This window comes from Natator depressus, chromosome 2 (assembly GCF_965152275.1).
Source record: "Natator depressus isolate rNatDep1 chromosome 2, rNatDep2.hap1, whole genome shotgun sequence".
In the NCBI taxonomy this organism is placed as follows: domain Eukaryota; kingdom Metazoa; phylum Chordata; order Testudines; family Cheloniidae; genus Natator; species Natator depressus.
Genome location: NC_134235.1, coordinates 259,549,353 through 259,575,326, shown reverse-complemented (window position 1 = coordinate 259,575,326; position 25,974 = coordinate 259,549,353). Strand labels below are relative to the sequence as shown.

At 52.5% G+C, this 25,974-nt stretch overlaps 2 protein-coding genes across 7 annotated transcripts in view; one reads left to right on the top strand and one right to left on the bottom strand.

The window, feature by feature from the left end:
- The window catches only part of KIF9 (kinesin family member 9), a 42,459-nt gene extending 33,090 nt beyond the window's left edge, over positions 1-9,369 (top strand). For 3 of the 6 annotated variants that reach the window (XM_074946454.1, XM_074946453.1, XM_074946455.1), the window contains 3 exons: positions 197-312; positions 6,856-6,960; positions 8,741-9,364. In XM_074946454.1, the coding sequence (XP_074802555.1) occupies positions 197-312; positions 6,856-6,960; positions 8,741-8,848 (329 nt within the window). In that variant the 3' untranslated portion in view covers positions 8,849-9,364. Of the gene's footprint in view, positions 1-196; positions 313-6,855; positions 6,961-8,740 lie in introns of all 6 variants that reach the window. The other 3 variants (XM_074946456.1, XM_074946458.1, XM_074946459.1) reach the window with 2 other exon arrangements.
- The window catches only part of LOC141983377 (tubulin delta chain-like), a 55,467-nt gene continuing 38,453 nt past the window's right edge, over positions 8,961-25,974 (bottom strand). Inside the window, exons 3-11 of the mRNA XM_074946460.1 lie at positions 25,385-25,480; positions 24,862-24,923; positions 22,465-22,602; positions 20,784-20,925; positions 19,394-19,576; positions 18,748-18,843; positions 17,231-17,306; positions 15,171-15,312; positions 8,961-11,641 (exon numbers count right to left, since the gene is read on the bottom strand). Coding sequence (XP_074802561.1) covers positions 11,409-11,641; positions 15,171-15,312; positions 17,231-17,306; positions 18,748-18,843; positions 19,394-19,576; positions 20,784-20,925; positions 22,465-22,602; positions 24,862-24,923; positions 25,385-25,480 — 1,168 coding nt within the window. The 3' untranslated portion in view covers positions 8,961-11,408. The remainder of the gene's footprint in view (positions 11,642-15,170; positions 15,313-17,230; positions 17,307-18,747; positions 18,844-19,393; positions 19,577-20,783; positions 20,926-22,464; positions 22,603-24,861; positions 24,924-25,384; positions 25,481-25,974) is intronic.

The window sequence follows — 25,974 nt, the reverse complement described above, 5'->3', positions numbered from 1 at the left end:
TAAAGGTGGAGGAATATGACCAGGCCCTAAACAGCATATTTCAACTGATGGCACCATTCGGGTCACTAACTATGGTACAGATTTAGACTATTGTGGAGGTGCATGTCTAGTCATTGTGCAGCGTGCCAGGAAAAATACAAACCTGGCCCCCTTTGTTACCACAGCCCTGGTTATTGTCCCCTACTTTGTCTTACAGAATTTGAAATCTGGTACAATGAGTCCTTCCTTATCCCTGAGGATGTGCAGGAAGCTATAAAGCCTGGAGGCAACATCAGGCCTGGAATGATTCCCATGAACAGAGTCCTGTCTCTGGTGAGTTGTGCTGGGGAGTCCTGCCTTCCCTCCCTGCTTGACAGCGGTGTGTCATACTGTCGTCACAGGGACTACCAGTCCTGGTCGGAGGAGGGAGGTTTGCAGCTCTGGCCCTTTTTGGGGTCAGTGAGGTGTAGCACTGGGACACCAGCCGGGGGAAGCAGACGGCAGCTACTGGCACATGTCTTGTTTTTGTGGTATTGTTTTCTCTTATTCATGGTCACACTAACAAAACATCTATTGATCCAAGTGCATGACCATCCGCTTGATGTCAACAATCAGGCGAGTGGTCAAGGCGGCACAGGGAGTAACTGAGGGGTTGTTTCTAGTGTCTATCATCAACTAAATTAAGAACATAAGAACGGCCATACTGGGTCAGACCAAAGGTCCATCTAGCCCAGTATCCTGTCTGCTGACAGTGGCCAATGCCAGGTGCCCCAGAGGGAATGAATAGAACAGGTCATCATCAAGCGATCCATCCCCTGTCGCCCATTTCCAGCTTCTGGCAAACAGAGGTTTGGGACACCATCCCTGCCCATCTTAGCTAATAGCTATTGATGGACCTATTCTCCATGAACTTATTTAGTTCTTTTTTGAACGCTGTTAGTGTCTTGGCCTTCACAACATCCTCTGGCAAGGAGTGCCACAGGTTGACCGTGTCTTGTGTGAAGAAATACTTCCTTTTGTGTGTTTTAAACCTGCTGCCAATTAATTTCATTGGGTGACCCCTAGTTCTTGAATTGTCATGTCTCCACCTACTGGCCATTGCCACTTAGCCAGACCGCTGTAGAGAGATGCAATCCCTGAACTTTTCTCCTGCCTGAGCATGGGCAGTTCTCCTAACTGTTCTCATTCTCCAACCCTTTTCTCATTAGTGTTGCTCTCCTCTGAATGCTCTCTCCAGGCTTCTTCTTTTTTTTAAAATGTGGGATTCAAAACTATAATGTTGTTTGACATTGATTTGGTGCCACCAATCCCAGAGAAGCTCAAAACACGTCTCATCCTATACACATACAGTACCACTGAAATGCAGCTACCTCTGGGGTATACCATGACAGCTGAGACCAAACAGTATTGAGAAGGGTGGAGTTACTTTGTATTACATATTTGCATTCTCCCTGTTTAACCCTTGCAGATCCTGACCATAGCAAGGGGATCTGGCGGGTTTACTTTTTTAGAAGAAAAATTGAAAAGGAATTATTTTGCCACCAAATGTACCCTTATTTGGAATATAAAGCTCAGAGTTAAGCGTTACCTCCCAAACTGCTCTAGAAAGACACATTAGAGTGTTTTTCAAGGGCAGTTGTGGTAGGCACCTTCCCTCCCTATTGAGTTACTCCACCTCCAGAGTATAAAGAGCAGGTATAAAGTGAGGGCAAATGAAACAGGTTTGTTATTAGTTATCGTTGAACTACAGACAAATACTTATACAAGGATCATGATAGATTTAAAAAAATAAAAATAGGTGTTAACTCTGTCCAGAAGAGCCCAAAGGGGATAAACACTCAGAGTGAATGCGCCTATTGAAGTCACTGGCAAAACTCCCATGATGCCAATGGGACTAGATTTCACTGTTCACATATACAAGAAGACACATCAAAAGTAACTTCTGTTAGAAGTAACGTAACCCTGTCTAGTTCTAGGACTATTCAGAAGTTGGACCAACCTCATCTCACCTAGTCTTGGTTTACCCGGTCTCTAGGCGTCTCTTCCAACACCTCTTAAAGGAGAAAACCAGCTAAGGTCATGCAGCCTAGAGTCAGCAGTTCAGATGTCCTGGCTTCTCCTGTGCTGTTTACCAGTCCACCAAACACCTCCTTGAAGTGTGTTTTCTAGCTCTGGGCTCCCAACTTTGAATCAAAACCTTTCCCCACACAGGCTTCCTGAGTGGTTTCCAACCTTGGACTATTTGTCCTCCTTACGAGTCGAGCCCAAAAGGTGTGTAGAATGTGCCTTGCAGCTCCCTCTGACTTTGGATGCTACAGGTTTACATCACAAGGATGCCTCTATTGATACAACCCGGTGCAGCAGTTGCTTTGCTTTTCCTTTTGCAAGGCATTACGTTATTCTTTTCTATTCAGCAAGCCCCAGCTCTGTCTCTGTGGGAGCATCACCCAGGCCTGTGCCCTTTGGTTTATAGTGGGGTATTTGATCATTTCATCCTGCTTTGAACCATTTTGCATTTGTCTGTATTGAATTTTAATTTAATGATTCCAACCCATTGCTCCAATGCCCTGGAGCACCCCGTTCTGGGCAAGCATGCTTCTGCAGCACTCTACGGGCCTGTGTTTCCCTCACAAATTAGGGTTTCCAGATTTGGATTACACCAGGATTATCTGCATTTATGCCCAACCTAAGTTTCTTTACTGGTACAGGGTCACCTTATCCCTCCCCCAAACAGGAGGATTTACATTGTTCTAAAACCCAGCGTCCAAGGACAACAGCAGTCTCTCCTCCTTACAGTTCTCCCCATTCACCCATTCTCAGGGCTCGCTCCATGGAGACAAGCTGAATCTCTAGCCCAGGATTCAAACACAGTCCTTCAGTATTATAGGTCCTGCCACCTTTTCCCAGCTGGTGCCTTTTCAGGGCTCTGGCCCTGGAGACAAGCTTCTTCTCTAGCCCAGAACTCCAGGTGCTTCTTACCACGCTCAGCATCTTCCTCTCTTCCCCAAACACTCTCCTTACTCTTTTGCTTGGAGGGTTTGGCAGGCAGGCAGCCCTTCACCCCTGCTGCTTGTCCCTCTTGATAAGGCAGAGGTGCTTTCCCTTTAGCCCAGTTGGGCAGGTGATAATCAGTCACAGGTGCACTAGCCTCCTCTGCGCTCTTTTAAAGGGCCAGTCATCCTCTGACATTCATACTGTAGATTTTAGCCCATTCTCCATCCAATTTCTGACCCCTCCCATCTTTATATTGTTCATGAACTTGACTTCCACGTTCTCCAAGCCGTTCATGAGACGACAGAATATATTCCTGAGGGTGCTCACTTGAGACCTGACCCAGCACTCTCCCAATCACTGTCAGATTTGGGTATCCTTCAAACGCACATTTCTCTTCATTGTCCTTATGCCCTCCATGCTGGCGTGCTGGACAAGTGCTGGGAGGAGAGATTAGAAGGTGGGCATTAAAGGAGAGGGCTGTTCAGATAAACACATAGGTGGGTGTCTGTCCGCCAGCTCCAGTGAGTCAAAACCCACCATGCACATGTGGCATTAGACTTTAGACTGGGCAGATTCGTCCTTTTTCTGCTCCAAGAAGCCCCATGTCGTTCTCCTAGCCTGCCGCGGAGAACAGGTTGTCCTGGATGCAGATATCGATAGAGCACAGCCGTGAGAAGATGCGGCGTTGCTCCTTGCCTACACCGGCTGGTGTGGCCGGCCAACAGAGAAATGATGGAACCTCCTGTCAGAGTCTGACTGGCCGCCTGTAAACTGCCCAGGGTTCCTTGTATACCCCAGGCACTGAAAGGGAAAGAGCTCTCTCATCTCCAGTCCATGTCTTTCTCGCCTCTTATAGGGCCCCCAAGATCATACTATCTGAGTGCAGTATCACAGGAGACTAACTTCCATTCATGTGAAGGGCCTAGACTGCCCTTAATTGATAAGAGAATCAACTCTTCCATTTGCTGTCGCAGATACGTCTGCAGCCTCCTGTCTAATCCTTCGTTGTTCATATAGGGCTGGGGCGCATTCACCAGCAGAGCACCCCCCTCAGGTCAGAACACAGCATTGCAGGGACTTGTCCCACTCTGTCGCCCCCCTTTTGTCAGCTGATCTGTTTCTGCAGTTGTCAGTTCTGGGTAGTTCAGCCTCTGGACCGGTCACAGGTAAAGCGCAATCCCATCCCAGCAGCACCGGGTTTACCATGGCGCCGGGCCCAGAAGCAGAAGAGGCCCTGGCCAGCCCGATCGCCCGGCCAGAAAAGCTGCCCCTGTCCCTTCTCCACCTCCTCTCACCCCTGCTCTGCCACAGCCCCGCCCCCCCCGCCCCTTCCCCCTTTCAATGAAGTCACACAAATGAGGGTCATTCTTGTCAGTTGCCAGGTTGTGCAGATCAAGGAGTGACTGGTTCACATTCTTTTCCAGGTGCAAGGCACACTCCATTGCTGTCAACCCATTCTCCCAATCATCACGATCTGGTTTCTTGATGTCCCCTTACCCCCCTTCCCCCTCCCCGCACTCATGGGGCAGCGAGAAGTGGAGCAACCCAGCCCTGGCCCACTCTGCCCCGCCGGCTCGTGCTGTAGGATCAGTTCCCCCCTGCCCCCCAAGCCTGGGGAGGAGATGGAGCGGTGGGGATTGGGGAAGAGGTGGAGGGAAGGAAGGGGGTGGGATGAGGAGGAGATGAAGCGGTGGGGAAGGGGCATGGGATGAGGAAGAGAAGGGGATAGGGGAAGCAGGGGCAGTGGGAACAAAAGGGGTGGGGTGGGGAGGAGATGGGGCAGTGGGGAAGGGGCAGGGGATGGGGAAGAGAAGAGAAGGGGAGGGGGAAGCGGGGGCAGGGGGAAGAGGCAGTGGGGAAGGAAGAGGGTGGGGTGGGGAGGAGACGGGGCAGTGGAGAAGGGGCATGGGATGAGGAAGAGAAGGGGATAGGGGAAGCAGGGGCAGGGGGAAGAGGCAGTGGGTACAAAAGGGGTGGGGTGGGGAGGAGATGGGGCAGTGGGGAAGGGGCAGGGGGCGGGGAAGAGAAGAGAAGGGGAGGGGGAAGCAGGGGCAGGGGGAAGAGGCAGTGGGGAAGGAAGAGGGTGGGGTGGGGAGGAGATGGGGCAGTGGGGAAGGGGAAGAGAAGGGGAGGGGGGAAGCTGGAGCCCAGCCTGTGGCGTCCCCTTGGCAGAAGCTGGGGCCCCCCTGTTCAGCAGGCCCATCGAACCCTCACCCTGACAAGCCCCACCTCCCCTGCATCTGTACCACCCCGATGAGTCCCCCCAGACACCCTGCCCACTGAGCCCCAACCACCTGCACCTGGACCCCCACCCAAATGAACCCCACCTCCCCTGCACCTAGACCCCCCACCGCTGAGCCCCAAACACCTTCACCGGGATCCCCTGCACAGTCCCACTGCCCCTGCACCTGGAACCCCCCAATGAGCCCCTGTGCATCCAGATCTCCCACTGAGCCGCCCGCACCCAGACTGCCCCACAGAGAACTCTCTCACCCCACCTGGATCCCCACACACTAAGTCCCTCTGCACTTGGCTCCTGCTGCCGGGCTGAGCCTGCTCACCCACGCCTGGTGGGCCTGGCACAGGGGGGCAGGGCCCCAGGGTCTTTCTGGGGCAGGCCTGGCCCTTGCACTATGTCAGGGTCGGGTGCATCCTCACTGCTGAGTCCCTGTCCCCGGGTGGGGTCAGGAGAGGCTGCAGGGTGATCTCCCACCTCCATGCAACCTGTGGCCTGTGCTCCCCACTGCTATGTTGGAGCCTCCACATTTATTTATAGACAAGTAAAATTTGCAGAATTTTAAAATATTGTGCACAGAATTTTTAATTTTTCGGTGCAGAATCCCCTCAGGAATCTGGGGTGCTGTGCAGCTGTGATGGTGGGACTGTTAGGAAGGTGGTGGGCAGTGGGGAGGTGTATGGGCGGGGAGTGCTGGGCGAGCAGTGTGGTGTGCAAGGGTGCTGTGCAGTTGTGGTGGGAGGCCAGCCGGGGAGGTCTCTGGGAGGGGTGAGGGCTGGACCTAGAGATCTGTGGTGGAGGTCTCTGGGCAAGGGGGCGCTGGGCATAAGGGTGAGGCACTGGGCAGGGAGGTGGTGTGGTGCGGTGCGGGCCTGCCCTCAAGGGGAAGGGGCATGCTGGCAGCATAGGGCTGGGCAGGCCAGTGTGCTTCTGGCAGCTGTAGGTTCGTAAACAGTGCCCTCCTGCTGGGCTGCGCAGAGCGGGGCTGCTCCCACCACGCTGTGCCTAATTGCCCCCAGCCCGCCCTTCACTCTGGAGACTGACCATCCCGCTCCCCTGCACCTTGCCCCAAGGGGGCCCACAAATATGTTTGGCCCTGGGCCCACAAAAAGTTAATCCGGCCCTGCATTCCAGGGTAACCAAAGTCTAACTAAAGAATCCAATTACATGTCCAAACAATGAATCTTCTGCCCCTGTTGGGTTATGTTGCATTTCCCTGCTCTACACCCCTACTTGCAGGCCCTGCATCGCTTCTTCTTTGCTCTTGAGGCAGAGCACGGCCTCCCTGGGCTTTCTCCCTGGAGGCTCTGCTTCTTAGCAGGTTTCTCCTCCCCTTCTCCCAGGGACCTCCCTGATTCTCTCAACCCCTATCTCAGGGCTTTCCACGGGAGCCTAAGCTGCTCCCTGGGGTTCCGATCACAGGGTCTCTGACTGTGGTTCCTTGAGCCTTTTCGTTCTGGCGCCCAGGTGTTCACCACAAAGACCTCCACCACAGATCTCTAGGCCCTGCTAACACCTGGCCCCTTAGTCCCACCCCTTCAGGCTGGGATGCAGTTAATTGCTGCACAGGTGGGGCTGGCCCTAATCCCCCTCCAAGGGGCCAGTCACCCTGTGACAGCTGGGTTCTCGCCTTCTCTTCCTCCCAGGATGAAGATGAGCAGGAGCGGTTTGACCGGCTGCAGGGGGAAGTCCTGCCAGCCTGTCCAGATTCCACCTCATTCTACAATGCCAAAATGAAGACTGATCAGAAGGTAGCGTGAGTCGGTGCCGGGCCGCAAGCGGGTTTGTCAGCGCCTGCTGGTAGTGCAAACCTGTGCCAGGATTTTCTGTTGGGGGTAAACGCCCACTGTGCGCAGGATGGGGCATCGGCAGTACCCTCTGAAACAGCCCCTGTTCAGTTATACAGCACAAGGAGCTGTTTGCAGCCCCGTTCACCGCTCCCTCTCCCACCCCGGGGGCTGGCGCTTGGTGGTCGTATGCTACAGGATGAACTCTGAATTTCTTCCCATCACCTCAGCTAATGACTCTAAGGGCCAGAGCCTCAGCCAGTGTCAATGGCTGTGACAACAGTGGCGCTACACTGATTTACCCCAGCTGAGGATCCGGCCACCGTGGCTTGGTCTCTAGTGCTCTGGCACTGCTGTGGGGCAGTCTCATAATAAAGAGACGCTCAGGACTTCCCCTCCCATGCCTGGCAGGGGCTGGGAGCGCCAGGCAGTAGGATGCTCTCAGCAAGTTACTGTGGACGTTGATTCTTGCTGTGACTTTTAACAAAGCTTGGGAAGGAACTCGGGATGTAGCTGCTCTCTGGCTCAGCGGGGAAATTCTGTATATTCAGCTCTGTGCTGGGGAGCAACTAGGAAACCTGGTGAAAACATGGTGCCTGGTGTAATCAGGTGGGGCATATCCTACAGTCAATCACAGAGCGTTCTCACCAGGGCAGCTAAGGCAGTGGGGGCAGAGAACCTGGGCTCTGCAACCAGATCCACTTGCTTAATATTGTAGCGAACACGCACAATACTAGGTGCTTAAAAATATCACTAATTATTACACAAGGCACAATTAGCCTGTGGAACTGATTGCCACAAGGTATCACTGAGGCCAAGACCTTAGCAAGATTCAAAAAAGGTCTGTATCTATATGGGCAATTGTCACAGGGTGGCTGGTCACCCCATGTCTGGAACAGGTACAGCTCCCTTGTGCCAGAGCATGTGCTCCCAGCTAGCCAAAAGCAGGAGGCGGGAGCAAGGGGGCTATAAAGGATCAGAGGGAGTTCAGTGAGGGCACAGCTAGAAAGGGAATTGCAGAGTGAAGCTGCAGGAAGAGAGGGTCTCATGCAGGGAGTTGGGGCCAGGCAAAATAACCTTTGGGAGAAGGCAAAGAAGACAAGACAAGCCCAGCCCTGCATTTGCTCAGGCAGCAGGAAGGGGCAGTACCTCAGGGAGGAGGGGCCGTGCCCAGCTTAAGGTGGGGGTAGAAGATTTGTTTTTGTGGTTGCGTTTTACAACTTTGTGTTAATAAAGAAACCAAACCCCAAGAAGGGCTGTGATTGGCTGAGAGGCTGTGTGGAGTTTGTTTAAGGAGCCCTGGAGAAGGGGAAACTGGGGCAGAGCATGGCAGAGGCACCCCTGGCCCCAAGGGCTACTTGGGTGGTGGTCACCATGTTACAGTAATGGCCACATCCAGGCTTACAGTAGTAAGGATTCTAAACCAAAACCCCCAAACCAACCTTCAGCTGAGGGGGGTAAGGAGAAAACTGACCCTGGGGACAGGTTATCCCATAACTGCCCACTAGTGGGTTTTTTGCCCCTTCTTTGGAATCAGGTGGGACGGGCCTGTGTTGGAGATGGGTTACTGGACTAGGAGGGGCTCTGGCAGTTCCCATGTTCCCAATGAGGACAACTTTTCCAAATAAGTGTGACACGGGTGAAAGTAATGTTGTGCCGGCTCCGATAACCATCTCTGCATCTAAACTATAGGCCTGAAGACCTGGCGCCATTTTAATAACTAGATCTTGTTTTCTATTATCAGCACAATTACTTTAGAGCCATGGCCGCCCTCCAGCAAATGCACAAGAAACCTGGACTCATCACAGCTACGGTGAAGAACAAACCCCCAGCGGTGCTCCATGTCATGTAGCAGGTGCAGGACAGAGCCATTTGCGTTGTGTTCTATACAAGGAAATGAACCAAATTGACCTCAGAAAACGGATCAGCATTGATTTCCATGAGAGACTTATCAAAAAATAAAACTGGGCTCGTGACAAATTGCTTTGGTTGGCTAGAATGAAGGTTAGTGCTAGCTACAGTAGCTGTCAGCGCCCAGAGAGGAAGATAAAATACACGTTCGTTAATTGAACTAGGAGAACTTGTTTCCCTGACTCTGAAAAGTGCAACGCCTTGGCAGGGCAGGTGTGTGCATGTTACCGGTGAGCTGCAGAGGAAAGAAAACCGAGCTTGTGCCTCTTTGCGACAGGTGAAAAGGCCTGAAGGGTTGTTCTCTTTCTCGTATGTTTTACCGTTAGAAATACCAGGAGTGTCCAGGCCAGGCTCCTGGTGGGGTGGCCTCCTTCAGAGGACCCAGAGAATTCAGAGCTTCTGAAACATCAGAATCTTACCCGCCACTCCAGCCCCTTGATGCCAGATAAAGTGGCCAGAATGGCACATAGGGGCTCTCAGCATCTGTCTACACTGCACACTAAGCCTGGGTCTGTGGGACCTGGGCTTATGGACCTGGTGTTTCCAAGTCTGTGCTTGAGTAGCCACGCTGCATTGCAAGCCTGGGTTTACGGTTACTGGACCGGGCCTCCCAGACGTGCTGACGCGTCCATACTGTGCTACGCAGGCCTTCTGACTCAGGTCTGCGGCTTGAGCTGTGTCCACGCTGCATAATGACAGGGCTGGGACCCAAGTCACAGCAGCACGTGGGCTCTGCTAGCAGGGGCCTAGGAGCCGAGTGCCTGCTGACCCGAGTCAGACTGATTGGGGGGGCGGGGAAGTGGGGCTTGAGCTCAAACCCGAGTCAGAGCCCGGGCTTAGTGTACAGTGCAGACACCCTAAAAGCCCTTGATTCAGCCAATGGAGAATTCTTGTCCAAGAACGGAAGAAGGCAGCCACAGGTAGTCCTATGAGAACCCCCTTCCTCTTGAGGGCACACTATTAAGGGAATAGAAAGAGACAAAACCTAACAACCTAGTGATGCTGGGGCACCTTCAGCCAGTAGTAGGCAGCCGGTCAGGTATCATGTTGGGCCAGGGTTTTAAACAGCCATCTTTTGACCTTGTGCACAATTGCTTCTTGGTACAGCTGGTTCTAGAGCTAGTTCTGGAGCCTGCTTTCAGCTTAGTGCTAAATACATAACGGCCAGACTGGGTCAGACCAAGGGTCCATCTAGCCCAGTATCCTGTCTTCCGACAGTGGCCAGTGCCCGGTGCCCCAGAGGGAATGAACAGGACCGGTCATCATCAAGTGATCCATCCCGTCGCCCATGCCCAGCTTCTGGCAAACAGAGGCTAGGGACACCATCCCTGCACATCCTGGCGAATAGCCATTGATGGACCTCTCCTCCATGAACTTATCTAGTTCTTTTTTGAACCCTGTTATAGTCTAGGACTTCACAACATCAAATAATAGGGTCCTTGTAAAACCTGCAGGGGGCGCTCTGTCAGATGCCCCAATGGAAGGGTGGGGGTTGCCCTTCCTGTCCCCAAACATTGCCTATGCAACGTGTCCAAGCCTTTAGCCTGGTTAAGGAACATCTGAGGTCCTGTCTACAGGCCAAATTGCAAGCACGTTGTAACTGTGTCTCCTGCCTGGCTGTACAAGTGGAGATGAGTCAGGTCAGTCTTCTCCCTGAATAAATCTGCTCGGGTTTTTGTTCAGCCCTCTAATTACCTGCTCAATCTCTCTGCTTTGTAACCCTGTCTGTTCGTAGCTTCGGCTTCCTCTCTGGTTTCCCAGGGACCACATTAGGGACCAAAACCTGTTCCCCTTCGTCATGCAGGGTGGCTCCCCCTCTATGGAAGGTGCTAGGATTTGGCTTTAGCTCGAAGCTAAGGAGAAGGACCCACACCCTAGATCTCTAAGATCCTTGTGTCACCATCCCAAAGTGAGTGAGATCTTCCGAGGCAAGGCGTGTCCAAGTGGTATGTTTATAGGCTTTCTTGGTGGCCTTGCCACATACCCTCTGTCCTCCAGAAGCAAAGGCATGATTCCTCTACGACTCCCCTTTGCTCCAGGGGCATACCAACTTGCTGCTAATCCAAACCAACAGTAAATGACTACCCCTGCAATGCTGGCTCAGCTGTGCTGGCTGACGCTGTGCTGGGGGGGGGAGCCCTTCCCCTCCCATCACACATTGGGTGGGGTTGGTTCACCCCCTTATACCTCTATGCAAGGTCTGGATAGCCTGTGCAGGGGCACGAAGGGGCTCTTGCTCTCCATACCACCCCTGCATGGGCCCATGGACCAAGAGACAGTCGAGCCCACAGTCTGTTTCGCACACACTCACACCCCACCGGCTGAGAGGCGATTCTATTTGTCTAGTGTTATGTGTCACAGTATTGATTTACAGCAGCATCCCCCTCAACGCAGAACCACCCCTTTCCCAGAGACCTTGGCACGATCTTTCCTGGAGGTTCTCCGGGCTCTCAGGAGGAAGGCTGACAGCCAGCAGCCTGGAAGTGCCAAAGCAGACAGTATTATTCTCCCAGCCGGCTGTAATCGTCTGCCACAGAGCAGAGCGTCTCGAAGGCCTGCTGGAAATCCTCCTCCTCGCAGCCGTATCGCCAGTACCAGTGGAGGTAGGCGTTGGTCTTGTACATTGCCTCTGCTCTGGCCACCACCTGCTGCAGGAGTTCTGCTGAGCTGCTGTGGTTGGCGCAGACAGTCAGCGAGTGACTGTGACATCCAGGCTCCACGATGTTGAGAGAGTCTGTGGGACGGAAAGTCATCTCTTCACCCGGACGTATTAACCCTTCACAAGCTACGTGTTCCCGAGAGATCTTCTCCCACCCGAAAGGGTTAAAAGGGACATATGGCACCTACCTCATTCCCGGAGGGGGAAAGCCCTCTGCATTCTAAACACCTAGCCTAGCTAAACTACAGTTCCGGTCTACCACTGTGCAGGTGAGAACTCTTCATAACGCTGGTCTTGCTGCAAAGTGCAGAGCGGAATTATACAAGAGCCTCATTTCCAATAATACGCACATGTGAAATCTTACAGGGCCTTATCCCGCTCCCCTGAAGTAAACAGCCACCACGTGACCGGGTACGAGCCACTCCTCTACCTCCCTCTCATTAAAGCGGGGATCATACTTCCCTCGTTGGAGTGGTGTGATGCTTCATTAACGTGTGTAAAGCAGGGGAGATCCTCACTGGCCCCTAGCACCATCTCAGAGCCGAGGACAGTCCGAGAGGAAACTCAGCTTGAACACACCAGTGGTTTTAGCCTCTACTCACTGCTCCTCAGTCGCTGTTGGACAAGGGCCTCAAGAAGTGTATTGACCGGGGAATTGATTGTGCTGGGCCTGTTTCACATGCTTGGCTAACGTAACAAGGCAAAGGTGTGTGCAGCTTTCCGTTCTCTCCCTTAACCTGGAGTTACTGCTTTTTGTGTCTATATGAAAAATTACAAATAAAAGCCTAATGACCCTACTTCTATGTAAAAAGTGTGCATTTCCCTGCTGGCTCTTCCCAGCATCACACTGAGGGTTGGTCTGTGTTTGTACAGCCCCTAGCACAACGGGCTCCTGGTCCGTAACCAGAGGCTACGGTAACACTACTAATAATGAATACACGGATTCAGAGGTTTCTGCAGCTGTAGTCCCTGCTGCTGGGTCTGCCTTTGTCCATCGGTTTTTGACAGGCAAACAGCTGAGTCAGAAGGAAGGAGCCTTCCTCCATAAGGGTCACTGCAGCTCCTACCTGTTTTTGCTTTCAGTTTTGCTGCCTTTTCTCCCTCCTTTCCCATTTTGCCCCAATCTCTTCCCACTGTCCTCTCTCTCCTTCATTTCTCCCTTCCAATCCCTCTCACAACTGCATCATTTGGGTGCGAGGGGCTTATGCACGTTCTAAATGAGGAGGTTTGACGGTGAGCCAATGAATTTGAGGTCACCTCCCTCCAAATGTGGGTGACTTGACAGTGCTCCTGGTGTCTCCGCTCAGCAGGGTCCCAGGACTGGACTAGCGAGGGTGCTGCGGCCAGGCCTGGGCTGCCTTACAGTTATGGGACAAAAGCTCCCACAAAGCCAGCAGCACCAACTAGTTCTGTCAGCCTCTCCCGAGCACCTCACTATGGAATGGACCAAGGATCTGGAGTCCCCACGTTCTTGGGGAAGCTACAGAATGAACTAGAGAGCCCAGCTTCCCCCCAGCTCTGGCCTCGGCGGGAAGAGCTGGAGGGGAGGTGCTGGTGACACTGCTCTCTGGGTCAGTCATGATCCAGTGCTTCAGCACAGTGTTGGGGGCACCAGGCAGCTAGAGATCCCTTCCTGCTGAGCCATAAAACAAAGGCCTGAGCCACTCATGGCTATTAACTCTTCAAGCCCCAAGGATGCGTGAATTGAGTGGCCATGAACTACACTGAGAGACTCCCAAGGAATCTGAGGGCAAGTCTGCACTACAAAATGAAGTTGACTGAAGTTATGTTTCTGTACGGCCACCTGCAGTAATGAAATCGCTTTTGCATGTCCACTCTACGCTCCGTGTGTCGGCGGGGCACATCCTTCCCAGGAGACTTGCTCCGATTTGACGGTCAGCGTGGGGCACTGCAGGACGGCTTCTGAAAAGCCGCAACAGGGGATGGTAAGCAACACCATATCTAGAGCAGTGGCGGGCACGCACCACCCCCGCAGCTCCCATTGGCCGGGAATGGGGAACTGTGGCCAATGGGAGCTTTGGGGGCAGTGCCCACAGAGAGGGGCAGCGCGTGGCGCATGTGCCCCCAACCCCCCATGTTGGCCCCTTCCAGGAGTGGCATGGGGTCACGGCATACAGGGAGCCTGTCTTAGCCTTGCTGAGCTGCCCATCGAGGTAAGTGCTGCCCAGCGTGAGGCTGCACCCCAGCCCTGACCCCCCCCCCGGAGCCAGCACCCCATGCCCCTCCTGAACCCCAGCTCCCTGCCCCAGCCCAGTGAAAGTGAGTGAGGATGCAGGAGAGCAAGCAAGGGAGGGGGGGGGGTGGAGTGAGCGGGGCGGGGCTTTGGGGAAGGGGCGGGCTAGATCCTGGGTTGCCCTTAAATTCAAAAAGTGAAATTGGACGTAAAAAGGTTGGAGACCACTGATCTAGAGTGACACTGTGTCGACCTAACTACAATGACCAAAGTGCTACGCCTCTTGCAGAGGTGGAGTTATTAAGTCAGCATACTGGGCGAGTTATGGCGGCGGGAGTGACATTTGAGTGTAGACGCTTACAGAGTTAGGTTGATGTAAGCTGCCTTGTATCGACCTAACTCTGTAGTGTAGATGAAGCGATACTCTGCTTCTCCTTCCTGCCTCAGCTCGCTCCGACCCTATATTGCCCACCCCATCTCACTCGCTGCCCCCTCCTCCCCACCAAATCAGAGCCCTCCCACATCTCTATCCCTCACCTCCACCCTTCCACCTGCAGGGACCCTTCCCCTCACTGCCAGCCTCCTCCCACTGCCCTTCGTCTGAGCCCTTGCTGAAACCTGCTTCCCTGGGCTGGCTTCTAGCCACTTGGACACTGGCCAATCCTCAAGGATCAAATAGCCCCTGGCTCCCTTAGAACGAGTAGGGATGTTAACTCCAGCTTGGCTCATTTACATTCTGCCTTCCTAAAGAGCCCCCCCCGCCTTCCACCCAGCTAGGCTGGGCACAGTAGAGATTCTCAGGGTATGTCTCCACAGCAGCGAGCCAGCCGCAGGTGTCTAGTTGCTGCGCAGACAAACCCACAATGACCTTGAGCTGAATTCAGTCCTGGGATACGTGGAGGCACCTCCACTGAAGTCAATGCTTCTGCTTCCACCAGGCTTGAATTGGTTCCTCATGTACCCTTGGGGTCTTGGGGTTAAGGCCTGGGATTCAGGAGAGCTGGGCCCAGTTTCTGGCTCTGCCACAGACTTCCTGTGAGACCTTGGGCAAGTCCCTTAATCTCTCTGGGGCTCTCTTCCCTTTCTGTAAAATGGAGAAGAGCGGTCCTTCATTATGCATCTGTCAGGATAAATGAAAGTGAGTTTCTGAGGGGCTCAGATGCTACGGCGGTGGGTGAGATGCAAGTGCTTAGACAAGACCAGCAGTGAGTTCAGTGGACTCGGCGATGTCTGTGCAGGTTTTCAGACGCTTCCCCAGCCTGTGACCTTTTCTCCAAAGCAAAGAAAACCTCTCCTGAGCACAAGGAATGTGACACACTCTGGTCTGACCTTTGCAGACTGGCTGCATTTGTCAGCCTGTCCCATATCCCCAGCAGCAATATGCACAGAAGAGGGCCCAGGGAGACTGACCTGTCCAGCAGCTGAGAGGGAAGGGATTCCAAGGAACACAGCGGTAGGCTTGCTTCAACTTCCTCAGCACCGAGTCACGGGACAGAAGAAAGGTGTCCTCTTGGTAGCTGCGGGCTACAGCGAGCACAGAGGTGCTATAATGCTGCAAACAAGGCAAGCTAAGGACAAAGGGCAAAGCAGATCCAGGAATGACCTTCAGAGCTTTCCCCCAGCCGGTGGGGAAGAATTCTCCTTTCCCGGTTTGAACTCTTCCCACCCTAGAGTTGCTAAGGCTGGGATTTGAATCTGCTGGACATTTCCATCACAAATCTAGTTGTATAGGGCAGGGAAGTCAATGGACTCATGGCCTACTGGCTAGAGCAGTGGACTAGGACTCAGGAGACCAGGGTTCTATTCCTGGCTCTGCTGGTGACCTTGGGCAAGTCACTTTCCCCTTTCTGTGCCTCAGTTTCCCCCACTATATAATGGGGATGATGATACTGGCCTCCCTTGTTAAGGGCTTGAGATGGATGGATGAACAGTGCTGTATAAAAGCTAGGACATATTCTTCTCAAATCTAGTTCAGGAACTCCATGGGGGTCAGATTTCAACTCCTGTCTAAGTGGCTCTGCTTGGGGCCTAGACGCTACTGCAGTAAATATCCCAGACAGCCTGAATAGATCCAACCCCTGCATCATGCAGCACTCCATCACCCTTCCCTGACAGATGGACCTCTCTCTGGGACACTGTTTAAAAGCTGCAAGGCAGGTGGGTGAATGTACCCCATCTCCTCTCCTTGAGCCAGCAGAGGTTGGCGAGTGGCAGAGGAGGAGAGGGAGTAGCTCACACCACTGCAGTGACCCTGACACGCGGGCTTAGTGAGGAACAGTACTGCAAACTCCAAAGCATGGGCCAGGGCTTCCTGCTCACGCCCTGCTGATGGACAGGTGACAGCAGGGACCTGAGGCCTTGAAGGAGGTGGTGGCACGGAAGTTATAACAGAGGGAAGAATAGTGGGGGACCTTTAAGGTTTTATAAAGGCTTTAGAGGATCCCTCTCCAGTGGCATGGGGTGAAGGCTGCGTCCATATCACCACCTGTACAATGGGGACAATAATACTCCTTTCCATCCGGCTTGACCGGCTAGACTCTCAGCTTCTCAGGACCTGCTAGGTGTCTGTACAGCGCCTGGCACAACAGGTCCCCAGCCTTGGCTGGAGCCCTCTAGCTTAGGGGTTCTCAAACTTCATTGCACCATGACCCCCTTCTGACAACAAAAATTGCTACATGACACCATGAGGGGGGACCGAAGCCTGAGCTGCAGGCAGGGGGGCCAGGGCCAAAGCCAGAGCCCCACTGCTCTTGGCAGGGGGGCCAACACCGAATCCCAAGGACTTCAGCCCTAGATGGGGGGCCTGTAACCTGAGCCCCCCACACACTCAGGGCTGAAGCCCTGGGCTTTGGCCCCAGGCAGTGGGGCTCGGGCTTCGTCCCTGGGGCCCAGCAAGGCTAATGCCAGCCCTTGGTGACCCCATTAAAATGGGGTCGCGATGCACTTTGGGGTCCCGACACAGTTTGAGAACCACTGCTCTAGCTGGTACCCATAATACAGACAATAGGCATGGGAGGGACAAGCTCACACCTCTATCTTCTCAGCAGATCAGATTTTTAAAGAGACCAGTCCCACAGGCAAACTTAGGGGTGCCCAGAGGTCCCATCCTGGACTGCATTTAAATCTAGACGTTTCCAAATGTATTTCAAGGCAGATGAACAGAGGTAGGTAGGGGATGTCCCTGTAGTTAGCTGGGAAGTTTTGGAATGTGTAATCTTGATGACCCTGTATCTCAGCTTGAAGGTTGCAAGGAATAAACTAGAAGACAACTGGTTTCGCTTTCTCTTTTCTCCCGGCCCCAGCCAAGGTGCATAGAACACTCCTACAGGGCTTTCCAAGGGCCCGTTGGCTCAAGTCAGAGGCAGGTAAAGGGGAACTTGTCTATCTGGTTGATGTTCTCTCCCCTTCCTCCACCCGAGTCCCCAGTTCAGGCACATTTGGAAGACGCAGCGCTTGTGGAGAAAGGATACGGGCTGTCCTGCGTGAGACGCACGCGGCAACGAATGCACAACGGACGATGCCAGGCTGTCCCAAAATACTGTCCCCCTGGGAAATGAGAAACAAACCAAATTCACCAGGAGCTGCGGTGAAAACTAACATGTCGGTTTCACTAAAACTGGGGGGCAGAGGCTGGGCTTAGTTTGACTAAGGTAAGTCCAATGAAAAAAGCACAAACAGCTGCATCAGTGCAATGTTACGGTAACACCAAAGCATCAGGGAGTGCAGCAATGGGAACGCTCCCACATTGCATGGGTCTCAGTCCCCTCTCGCACAGTCAAGCAAGCCACCCAACAGGTACCACGGAGGCGGAAACGTTTCCAATGGCCGTGCGCTGGGTGCGCAGACACCAAGGGTGGAATGCACCTGTGTAATCACGCGAAGAAGAACTTTAGTTTTTGCATTTAATTTCCAAACAAAGGGGAGATAAAAGTGGCCCAAGCCCATTAGAAGTTTAATGGGACCCCACTCAGCTTTGACCTCACTAAAATGACATGGGGACAACAAGCAGACCCCCACATGTCATTGACGACGACAGGGTGAGGGAGGGTCAGGGTCAAATCATTGCCGCTTTCATTCCCTGACTGGTGAAAGGCATTTTCTGCCAGGCTGTATTAGCAGGGCAGCGGTGCATCTGCCGTCTCGCCAGCCCCAAGTGAGTGGGGAGTCAGGTTATGTCTACACTACAGCGTACGGTGGTAGAACTTACATAGCTCAGGGGTGTGAATACCACCCCCCCCTGGCAACATAAGTTACAGCGACATAAGCGCTGGTGTGGACAGTACTCAAAAGCTCTCCCCTCGCCATAGCTACTGCCTCTCGCAGAGGTGGTTTTATTATGCTGCCCCGCTGTACGTGTAGAGAAGCCATCAAGCTCCTGGAGAAAAAATCCTGAGTTATTTTTAATCTCATGAATTTAAAGCTACACAAATAATCACTGTTGGCTTTTTCTTTGCCTGCTCTTTCTGAGCCCATTCGGGTCATATTTCCAGACTTTTCTCCAGAACCATGAGGTCTAGAAATTTACCATTTCCAAGCCGAAAACGGAGATTCTCTTACAACTACATGTTTCCAGCAGGATCGCGGGGGGGCTTTAAGAGAAACACCAGCTATCGCAAGACTTGTGATAAAATGGAGACGGCCTCTGGGGGCAGCAGCAACATGAACTTTTCATCTTCCGGAGGACTGTGCAGTGTGTTAGTCAACGAGCCACTTACAATCTCCCTCCTGCAAATGGCCTATCACAAGCTGCCCCTGGTCAGTCACAGGAGTTTCAGAGCATCAGGGGCTCTGCTTAAACCCACTGTGCGGGCGTCTGTACTTAAACCTGATGGTGGGCCACATTTTAAGACTCCACAGGAGTCTTGTACTGGTCTCTTAAACTAGCTGCTGGGCTACGGACTGACCTGGACAAGTAGAGTGAGAATATGAGACTCATCTGAGAGGCTCAGAATCTCTGTTCAAGTGGTGGGACAGGCCCCAGTCCTACCTCTTGCAGGCTTGAGCAATGTGAAGGAATTTCATAGTCGGCATGGGGCAGACAGACCTCAGCAGCTCCCAGGGTTCCATCCCCATGCTGATCCCACTGAAAAGCAAGGGAGAGAGGTACAGTCATCTACCACCACCACGGTGATACTTAAGCAGCTACTGAATAGTGCAGCCTTATCTCTCAGAACCTCTTTCTTGCCCCACTCAGACACGGACAACCTTGCTAGCCTCTGCTGGCTTCTTGGTTTCCAGGGAGAGTGTTGCAGGCTAGTTATTCTGTAATATCCAGTTAGCTATGGCTGAGTTTAATAATAAGGTCTTTGGATGTTCAGGACTCATGCATGCTGCTGTTGCTTTCGATGTTCATTTATCTCTGCTCCCTTGGTCCCTCCGTTCCCACACTGGGAATATTTCGACTGCACTTAGCAGTTTTTGCCTCCATGCCAAAGGATTCGCCTAAAGCTTTCTATGGACTAGATTTCATGGGCCAGATCCTCAGATGGTGACTACTGGTACAGTTTGCTTGTAACTGATAGAGTTATGCCAATTTCTAAATTTCTACCAGCTGAGGACTGCAGTACATCTAGCGTCATCTGCAGAGCACCAACAGCGGTTGGAAAGAAGACAAATATCTGTGCTCGGTTCACCTTCCTGTGGTGAAAGCCTTGAGAGGGTAAAGCAGCCCAGCAAGGCAGGAAGCAACGTAGGTGTTCATGGCGGAGAGGGAGACCTGGGGCTGCATGTCAGACACTGGCGCTTTCTTCGCAAGGAGAGCTGCTGTCCTCCTCAGCACGGCATCGTTCTGGAACAGGAGGACGCCGTCAACGTGCCTAGACAGACATAAAATGGAGTCACGGTCCCTTTGGAGTTCGGGGTCTCCGCCACAAGCCCTTAGGCAGGAATCCCACGGAAGTTAGTGGGACTTCTGCCTGGGCCAGGACTGAGCAAGTCCTCACAGCTCGTTCCGGAGGCACATCAGGTGGCCGTGGGAGCGAAGCCCCATTCACTTGTATGAGCGGCGTGCTCACAGGGTCCAGCCAAAATCGGGGCCTCGCTGTGCTAGGCACTGAACAGACACAGCCAGAGACAGCCCCTGCTTGAAAGCTAAAGAGGCAGGACCAAGGGATGGGGAAAGGTGGCGTGATTGAGATGACGTGTCTTGCCCAAGGCCACCCAGGCAATTCGTAGGAGATGGGGGAACTGAACCCAGCTCTCCTAAATGCCAGGCCAGCACCTTACACCTGCGACCTTCCCCCCACATCTCAGTAGTCCTGCCAAAACTTCCCTCGCCCAGTCAGGTTTCACTTGCTCAATATCCTAATTGTACCAGTAACTCCAGCAGCAGGGGCTGTGGGTCTCGAACCCCCGGCCACAGGGCTCTTAGAAGACAGTACGTTCCAACCTACCACCCCGTGATCTGCTAGGAGTTGCCACAACTTGAAGCTCAATTTTGGCAGAGGACTCCCAGGCTGGGCTCTGACTGGCAAAACCCTGCGGGTCCTGATTGATCCCCTGCTTCTATTTAACCAAGCAGAGAAACAGGAAGTTGTCTGTGTAACTGGGTTTTCCCTGCTGAGGACGGACTGCCTGCCCTGCACTACCGGTTCCTGCTGCCTGACTCGGACCTCCTGGTACCCTGACCCTCACTCCCAGCATGCCCTCTGGCCCATCTCAGACTCTGATCTCCTGGTATCCAGACCCAGCCTGCCTGCTGGCTCCCAACGGCCGCTCCACCCCCTAGGTCAGACGGCCCAGCCGTGACATCCCGTCATCAAGAGCACCTGCCAGGAAAAGCAGGTTAGTGTAACTTAGTGTAGGTTATTCCATAGCTGCCCACTAGACAATAGGTTTTATATTTTATATTTCTCAGACAGCGAGCTCTGTGGGAGCAGGGAGCGGGCCTTTGCTCCACATTGTGGGAACCACCATGCTACGAGAGCCACCTTAGTGAATGGTGATCAGCGTCCGGCGCGTAGCATCGCGATGTGCTGCTGACCTGTTGTCACTGCCCAACTCCCACAGCCCCCAGGAACGTACCTCTGGAGCCACGAAAGGCACAGCAAGGCGTTGTAGTGCTGCAGAGGGCTCTCGCCAGCCTGGTGGGGGGCTACCGTCACTGACAGGATCTGACCCAGGGAGTACTCGTCTCGGATCGCTTCACACAGCCGGGAACCGAGGCCTACGTGGAAAAAAGCCCCCAAGCCTGTTCATAGACATGATCGGCCTGGCCTAGCGCACAGAGCTCTGGCAATCGCCATGCTGGTCTTGTCCGTACGTGCCTGAGAGGCAGTGTGTTCCAATGGGAACGGGGAGCCAGGAGACCTGGATGCTAGTCCCAGCTCAGCCACTAACCCGCTGTGTGACCTCAAGCAAGTCAATTCAGCTTTCTGTGCCTCGGTTTCCCTGCCCATCCTTCATTTGCCTTGTCTGTTTGGACTGTAAGCTGTTGGGGGTCAGGGACTGTCTCTCGGTAACAGTATGTACAGTGCTTCGCCCAGCAGGCCCAGATTTGGAGTGGGGTCTCTATGTGCAACAATAATAGAAATAATAATACACCCACCGGTGGCCACAAGGAGGTGCTCACTGCATGGTGCTAGGTAAGAGCTGACTGTGTATTAGGATAGTAGCAACTGTTATAGTTAAGGTGGCATAAGCATTTCCATTCTAACTTCCTGTTTTCAGTTGGGGGGGGTATAAATAGAACTTTCACCTTTCCTGCTGAAATCTTCCAGAATTGTTCTCTTCCTGGCAGTGAATTTTTCTGGCAAGTTTGACCAATAATGATTGAGCCACTTTTGAGTGAGAGGAGAGTGGGGAAAAATATACTTTCCTCATTATAAAAAAAAATTCTTGAAACATCCTCTAGCTGATCTCACAAGGTGTTCTGCTGAGGCAGATTAAGCCACGCACCAATGTCAAACTCACTGAGCTGTGCGGGGGGGAATGTAGTGAAAGCCCTCAGCAAATGAGGCAGGCTCTATCGGAGTTCCTTCCTTCTTCACTGCACCTCTTGCAAAGGCTGCATAGGACCTCATGAGGAGATTAGACCCTCCTGAGAGTTTCTAACCAAGTATCTCCATAGTATAGATTTTTTTTCCTATCCTTTTTCTGTAAATAAAAAAACCTTTAATTCCATCAATAAACTATGTTAAAAATGTTAACGTTGCCTGTTAAACACTCAACCTCCAGGAAGGGACAGTTGCATGTACAACCTTAACTCTGCCCCCACAAGGGCTTGCCTAATTGTTCGGGTTTACCTAATATTTCTCAAATTATGCATTCTAATTAATACCATTTTTCTTCTACAACCTTAGGTACACATATGCAGCATCAGCTTGTAGTGTTGGGGATTGCTTTGTAGGTCAGAGTCCTTTGGAAAACCACTTACACGAAAGGTACAGAGTACCAAGTACGCTGCAAGTAAGAATGAAACACCACAAGAGTAACAGTGAAAATGTGACGGCAAATGTAATCCAGCTCAATTTGTTGGACAGTTACCTGCCATCTCCCCTGGATTGCACCTGTGTAAAGCAGGCTTCTGGTTGGAAGGAAGTTTGTACGGTGCACATGGAGGGAAATGTGAAATAACCTGGGAGGACCTACTGAAAAAAATAAGTTCTCTTGTTTTCCCATCACAGCATCTACCTAGCCCTCCATCCATGAAGTATCCAAGCACCTTCCACATAAAACCAACTGCGAGGGCAAAGTCCCTACACACCAGCTCCTGTACCGCCGCCGAGGCTATGGAAAAGCACCGTCCCACAGTAACAGTCTCTGCGCTCGACCTCCTTCCGCAGACTCTCCATCGTCCTTTCTAGGAGGTTCTTCTCGCTGGCTGAGTGCAGGCCATGGTATCCTGTCAACATTAAACCATTTAGAGGCCAAGGTGAGCTCACCTCAGCCATCAGTGCTCAGACAGCTTCTGGGGTCACGCGACTTAAGGATTTTTTTTAATGATTCAACACCTCATTCATCTCTGCATTAAGGGCATATCGTCTATATCTGAGTCACTGTGTCTAAACTAATCTCAGCAGAGCAACAGCTGCTTCCAGTGCAGGATGAGTGAAGGCCAGACAGTGCAAACACACCACTTCAGGCTACTCTGGTTTACACCAGGAGTTTACACACTGGGGTGCACTGGCCCCAGGATCAGGGGAGCCTAAAGCCACCCTGGCCTCCCACCCCTATTGCCATGCACCAAGCAACACTCAGTGCGAGTGGATGGATTTATTTCAACACGCTCAGGAGGCGGAGCTCCAGCTACCTCCTAGCGTGGTGAATCCAGATCCTGTGTGCACACATCAAGAGCATCTGCTCTACCGCGGCCAGGCCGCTCCAGGGACAGAACAGAAGACTGTCCCTCCCAAAACACAGGTCTGCCAGTGTCAGGATGGAGAGGAACCACTGGAACAGGAGCAGGGAAGGGGCTAGCTTTGACTGCCTATCTGTAGCTGGAGGTGGGTGGGGCAAGGGGGCTGAAAGCCCAGTAAGGAGGCTTGCAATTTAAAAAAAACCCAAAACACGGCTCTATAAATTATGGGCTAGAGAGGAGAAGCAACCTCCAAGGAGGGAGAGGAAGGGCTGCTTTGTCTGTGGGCTGAAAAGGGCCTTTTTATTACTGTTTGTGATGGATGTGGGCATGTTGGGAATATTTTTGATGCCTGTGTGTGCCTCGGTTTCCCTCTGGGCTTTGCATTGCCATGCACTGAGTGTAAAAGGAAGGGATGAAGGGTTGACTGAGCAGCCTGGTTGGAAACCAGAGTCATAACAAACGGAACAAAATCGGCACAAGTGAATGGAGGATCCAAAGGGTGAATGGAGGATCCAACAGCCAGGACAATCACACTTCGCGACCACAGCCAAGAAGAAGCAGATTCTCCCCCCGCGCATCCCCACAAGAAGCAGAGCAAAGCGCCCCCCCCCCCCATACACACACACACAAGTGGGAGAACAAAGGGGGAAAACAGTGTCAGGTGACCACGTAAAAAGCTGAGCTCACAGAGATACCGCATGCACAGTAGGAAACGGAGACAAAACTGAGAGAAAGAGACAGGGCCAAAATGGATTTTGCAGCAGCTTGCCTGGAAGAGCCATGATGCTGCCTTAGCGTCTCTAGGCTGACCTAAGGATTTTCAGAGTCTGTAGGCCGGGTGACTAACACACTGTTACCTGGTTCTGAAAAGGCTGCCTGATGTCCCTGCAAATATTCACTGGGAGCATGGAAGGGGTACAGGGCAAGCCCACTGCTGGAGTCTGGCTTTGCTGGAGGGAGCCATGGAGACAGACATGGTTGGCTGACACCTGAAGGCCCAGTTTTGGAGTCCTGGAAGTCACAGGCTGGGGCCTAGACTGGACCTTGTGGATCTGTGACCTTATTAAAGCCAAACAGCGCTACATGCTGGCGAATACAAACTAAGGAAAAAGACATCCTAGTAACAGACATTGGGGCATCACTGGAGCAGTGCTAATTGATATCCATTGAATATCTTACTCTTCTTGTTTTGCTGATGGAGGATGTGGGCTGACTGTCATCTTATCAGAGAGCCAAAGGAGCATTTCCATTAGCTAGCAGTAGTATTAAGGTTTTTACAGCCTTATAATAGAATATCAGGGTTGGAAGGAACCTCAGCAGGTCATCTAGTCCAACCCCCTGCTCAAAGCAGGACCAATCCCCAAATAAATCATCATAACATGTAGGAACTCCAGTCATGGACCAAGACCCCGTTGTGGTAGGCACCATACAAACCGAACAAGACGACAGTCCCTGACAAAAGGAGCTCACAACTGAAGTACAAGACAAGAGATTGACACAGACAGGTGGACATGGGAGTACAAGGAAGCAGCGAGACAACCCTGATAGGCTGTGGTCTTGCACACCAGCAGCCAAATCCGATCAGTTATAATGAGAGAGGAGCAGCTTTCCTTGCCATTGCTTCCAGTAGAGCACAATGGCGCATGTACGTCGCAGCCGCAGGCGTGAGGGAGGAGCTGCCTTTCCTCAGGAAGCAGGTGGCTCAGAGCTGCACTGCAGATACGTATTTTTTTCAAACCTTGATGGACTTCTTCCACACCCAGAAACATTTCAGCGAGGGGGAACTGAAAGATGGACTCTTACCATAAGCCCAGTTGTTGCCTCTTCCTCGCTTCCCCACGATAAGATTGGTCTCCCTGAAAGAGCTGGGAGAGGAGTTAGGATCTAGTCTGTGCAGAGGACAATCACACTGAGCCTTTCACACACGACTCTTGAGCAGTTTTACCAACTTGACAAGGGGAAGTCTAGAAGATTCTCTTGGGAGGCAGGGGGAAGCAAACAGAGGCCTAGACTTCCCTCAGCCCCTTGCCCCAGGGATGTACGAGGGGTGTGTGTGTGTGTATGTATGTGTACGCAAGATGCAACCCAGCTCCTTGCAACCTCTATGCTCCCACCAGGCACACATAATCCTATAGGGGGCAGGAAAGACCAGGGAGGAGTAAGCCCGTGCAGTCAGCGCACTGGGAGGTATTGCACCAGGGACTACTGATTTGATTTATTTAGTGTACCAGTTAATTATTGTATATGGCACCTAGTACCAGGGCAGCCGTGCGCTGGGACTTCAGCCTGGGTTTCAAACGAATGAGACAAGCCACTGTTCTCTTACCCTCTCCTGACTCGTTTCTGCAGCTTCCTCACCACTTTGGGTTCGCTGTCCACGCAGATAGCGCTAAGCTGTCCATCAGGGGAGCAAAACGGATATCTGAAAAGGACACGAGCTGTGTGTATGGGGAGCCCTCTTCCCTGAAGCCTGATCTGGACTCCACCTAGCAGGGTGCTCAGCACAGGAGTTCAAGAGCGTCCATTCCTGAAGGCGACTGGGTAAATACACTGCAAGTGGACTCCCAACAACTCTGATCCCCACAGCAAATCCTTCCTGAACTCAAGGAACAGTCCTGCCCTCCCCTGGGAAGATGGGCTGGATGACCTACTCAATCTTCTCCATTTCTCTTTTCTAGGCAGCTGTTACTTCTCAGTTACTCCTGAGGGCATTCTGTGCCAAACAATTAAAAATTCTGCACCAAAAAGATAAAAATTCTGCAAAGTTCTGCAAATTTTATTTGTCAAATAAATATTTAGGCTCCAGCATGGCATTGGGGAGCACTGGCCACTGGCTGCACAGAGGTGGGAGATCACGGTACAGTTCCCGCCCTGGGACACGGACTCAGTGGTGAGGCTGCACCCAACCGTGACACA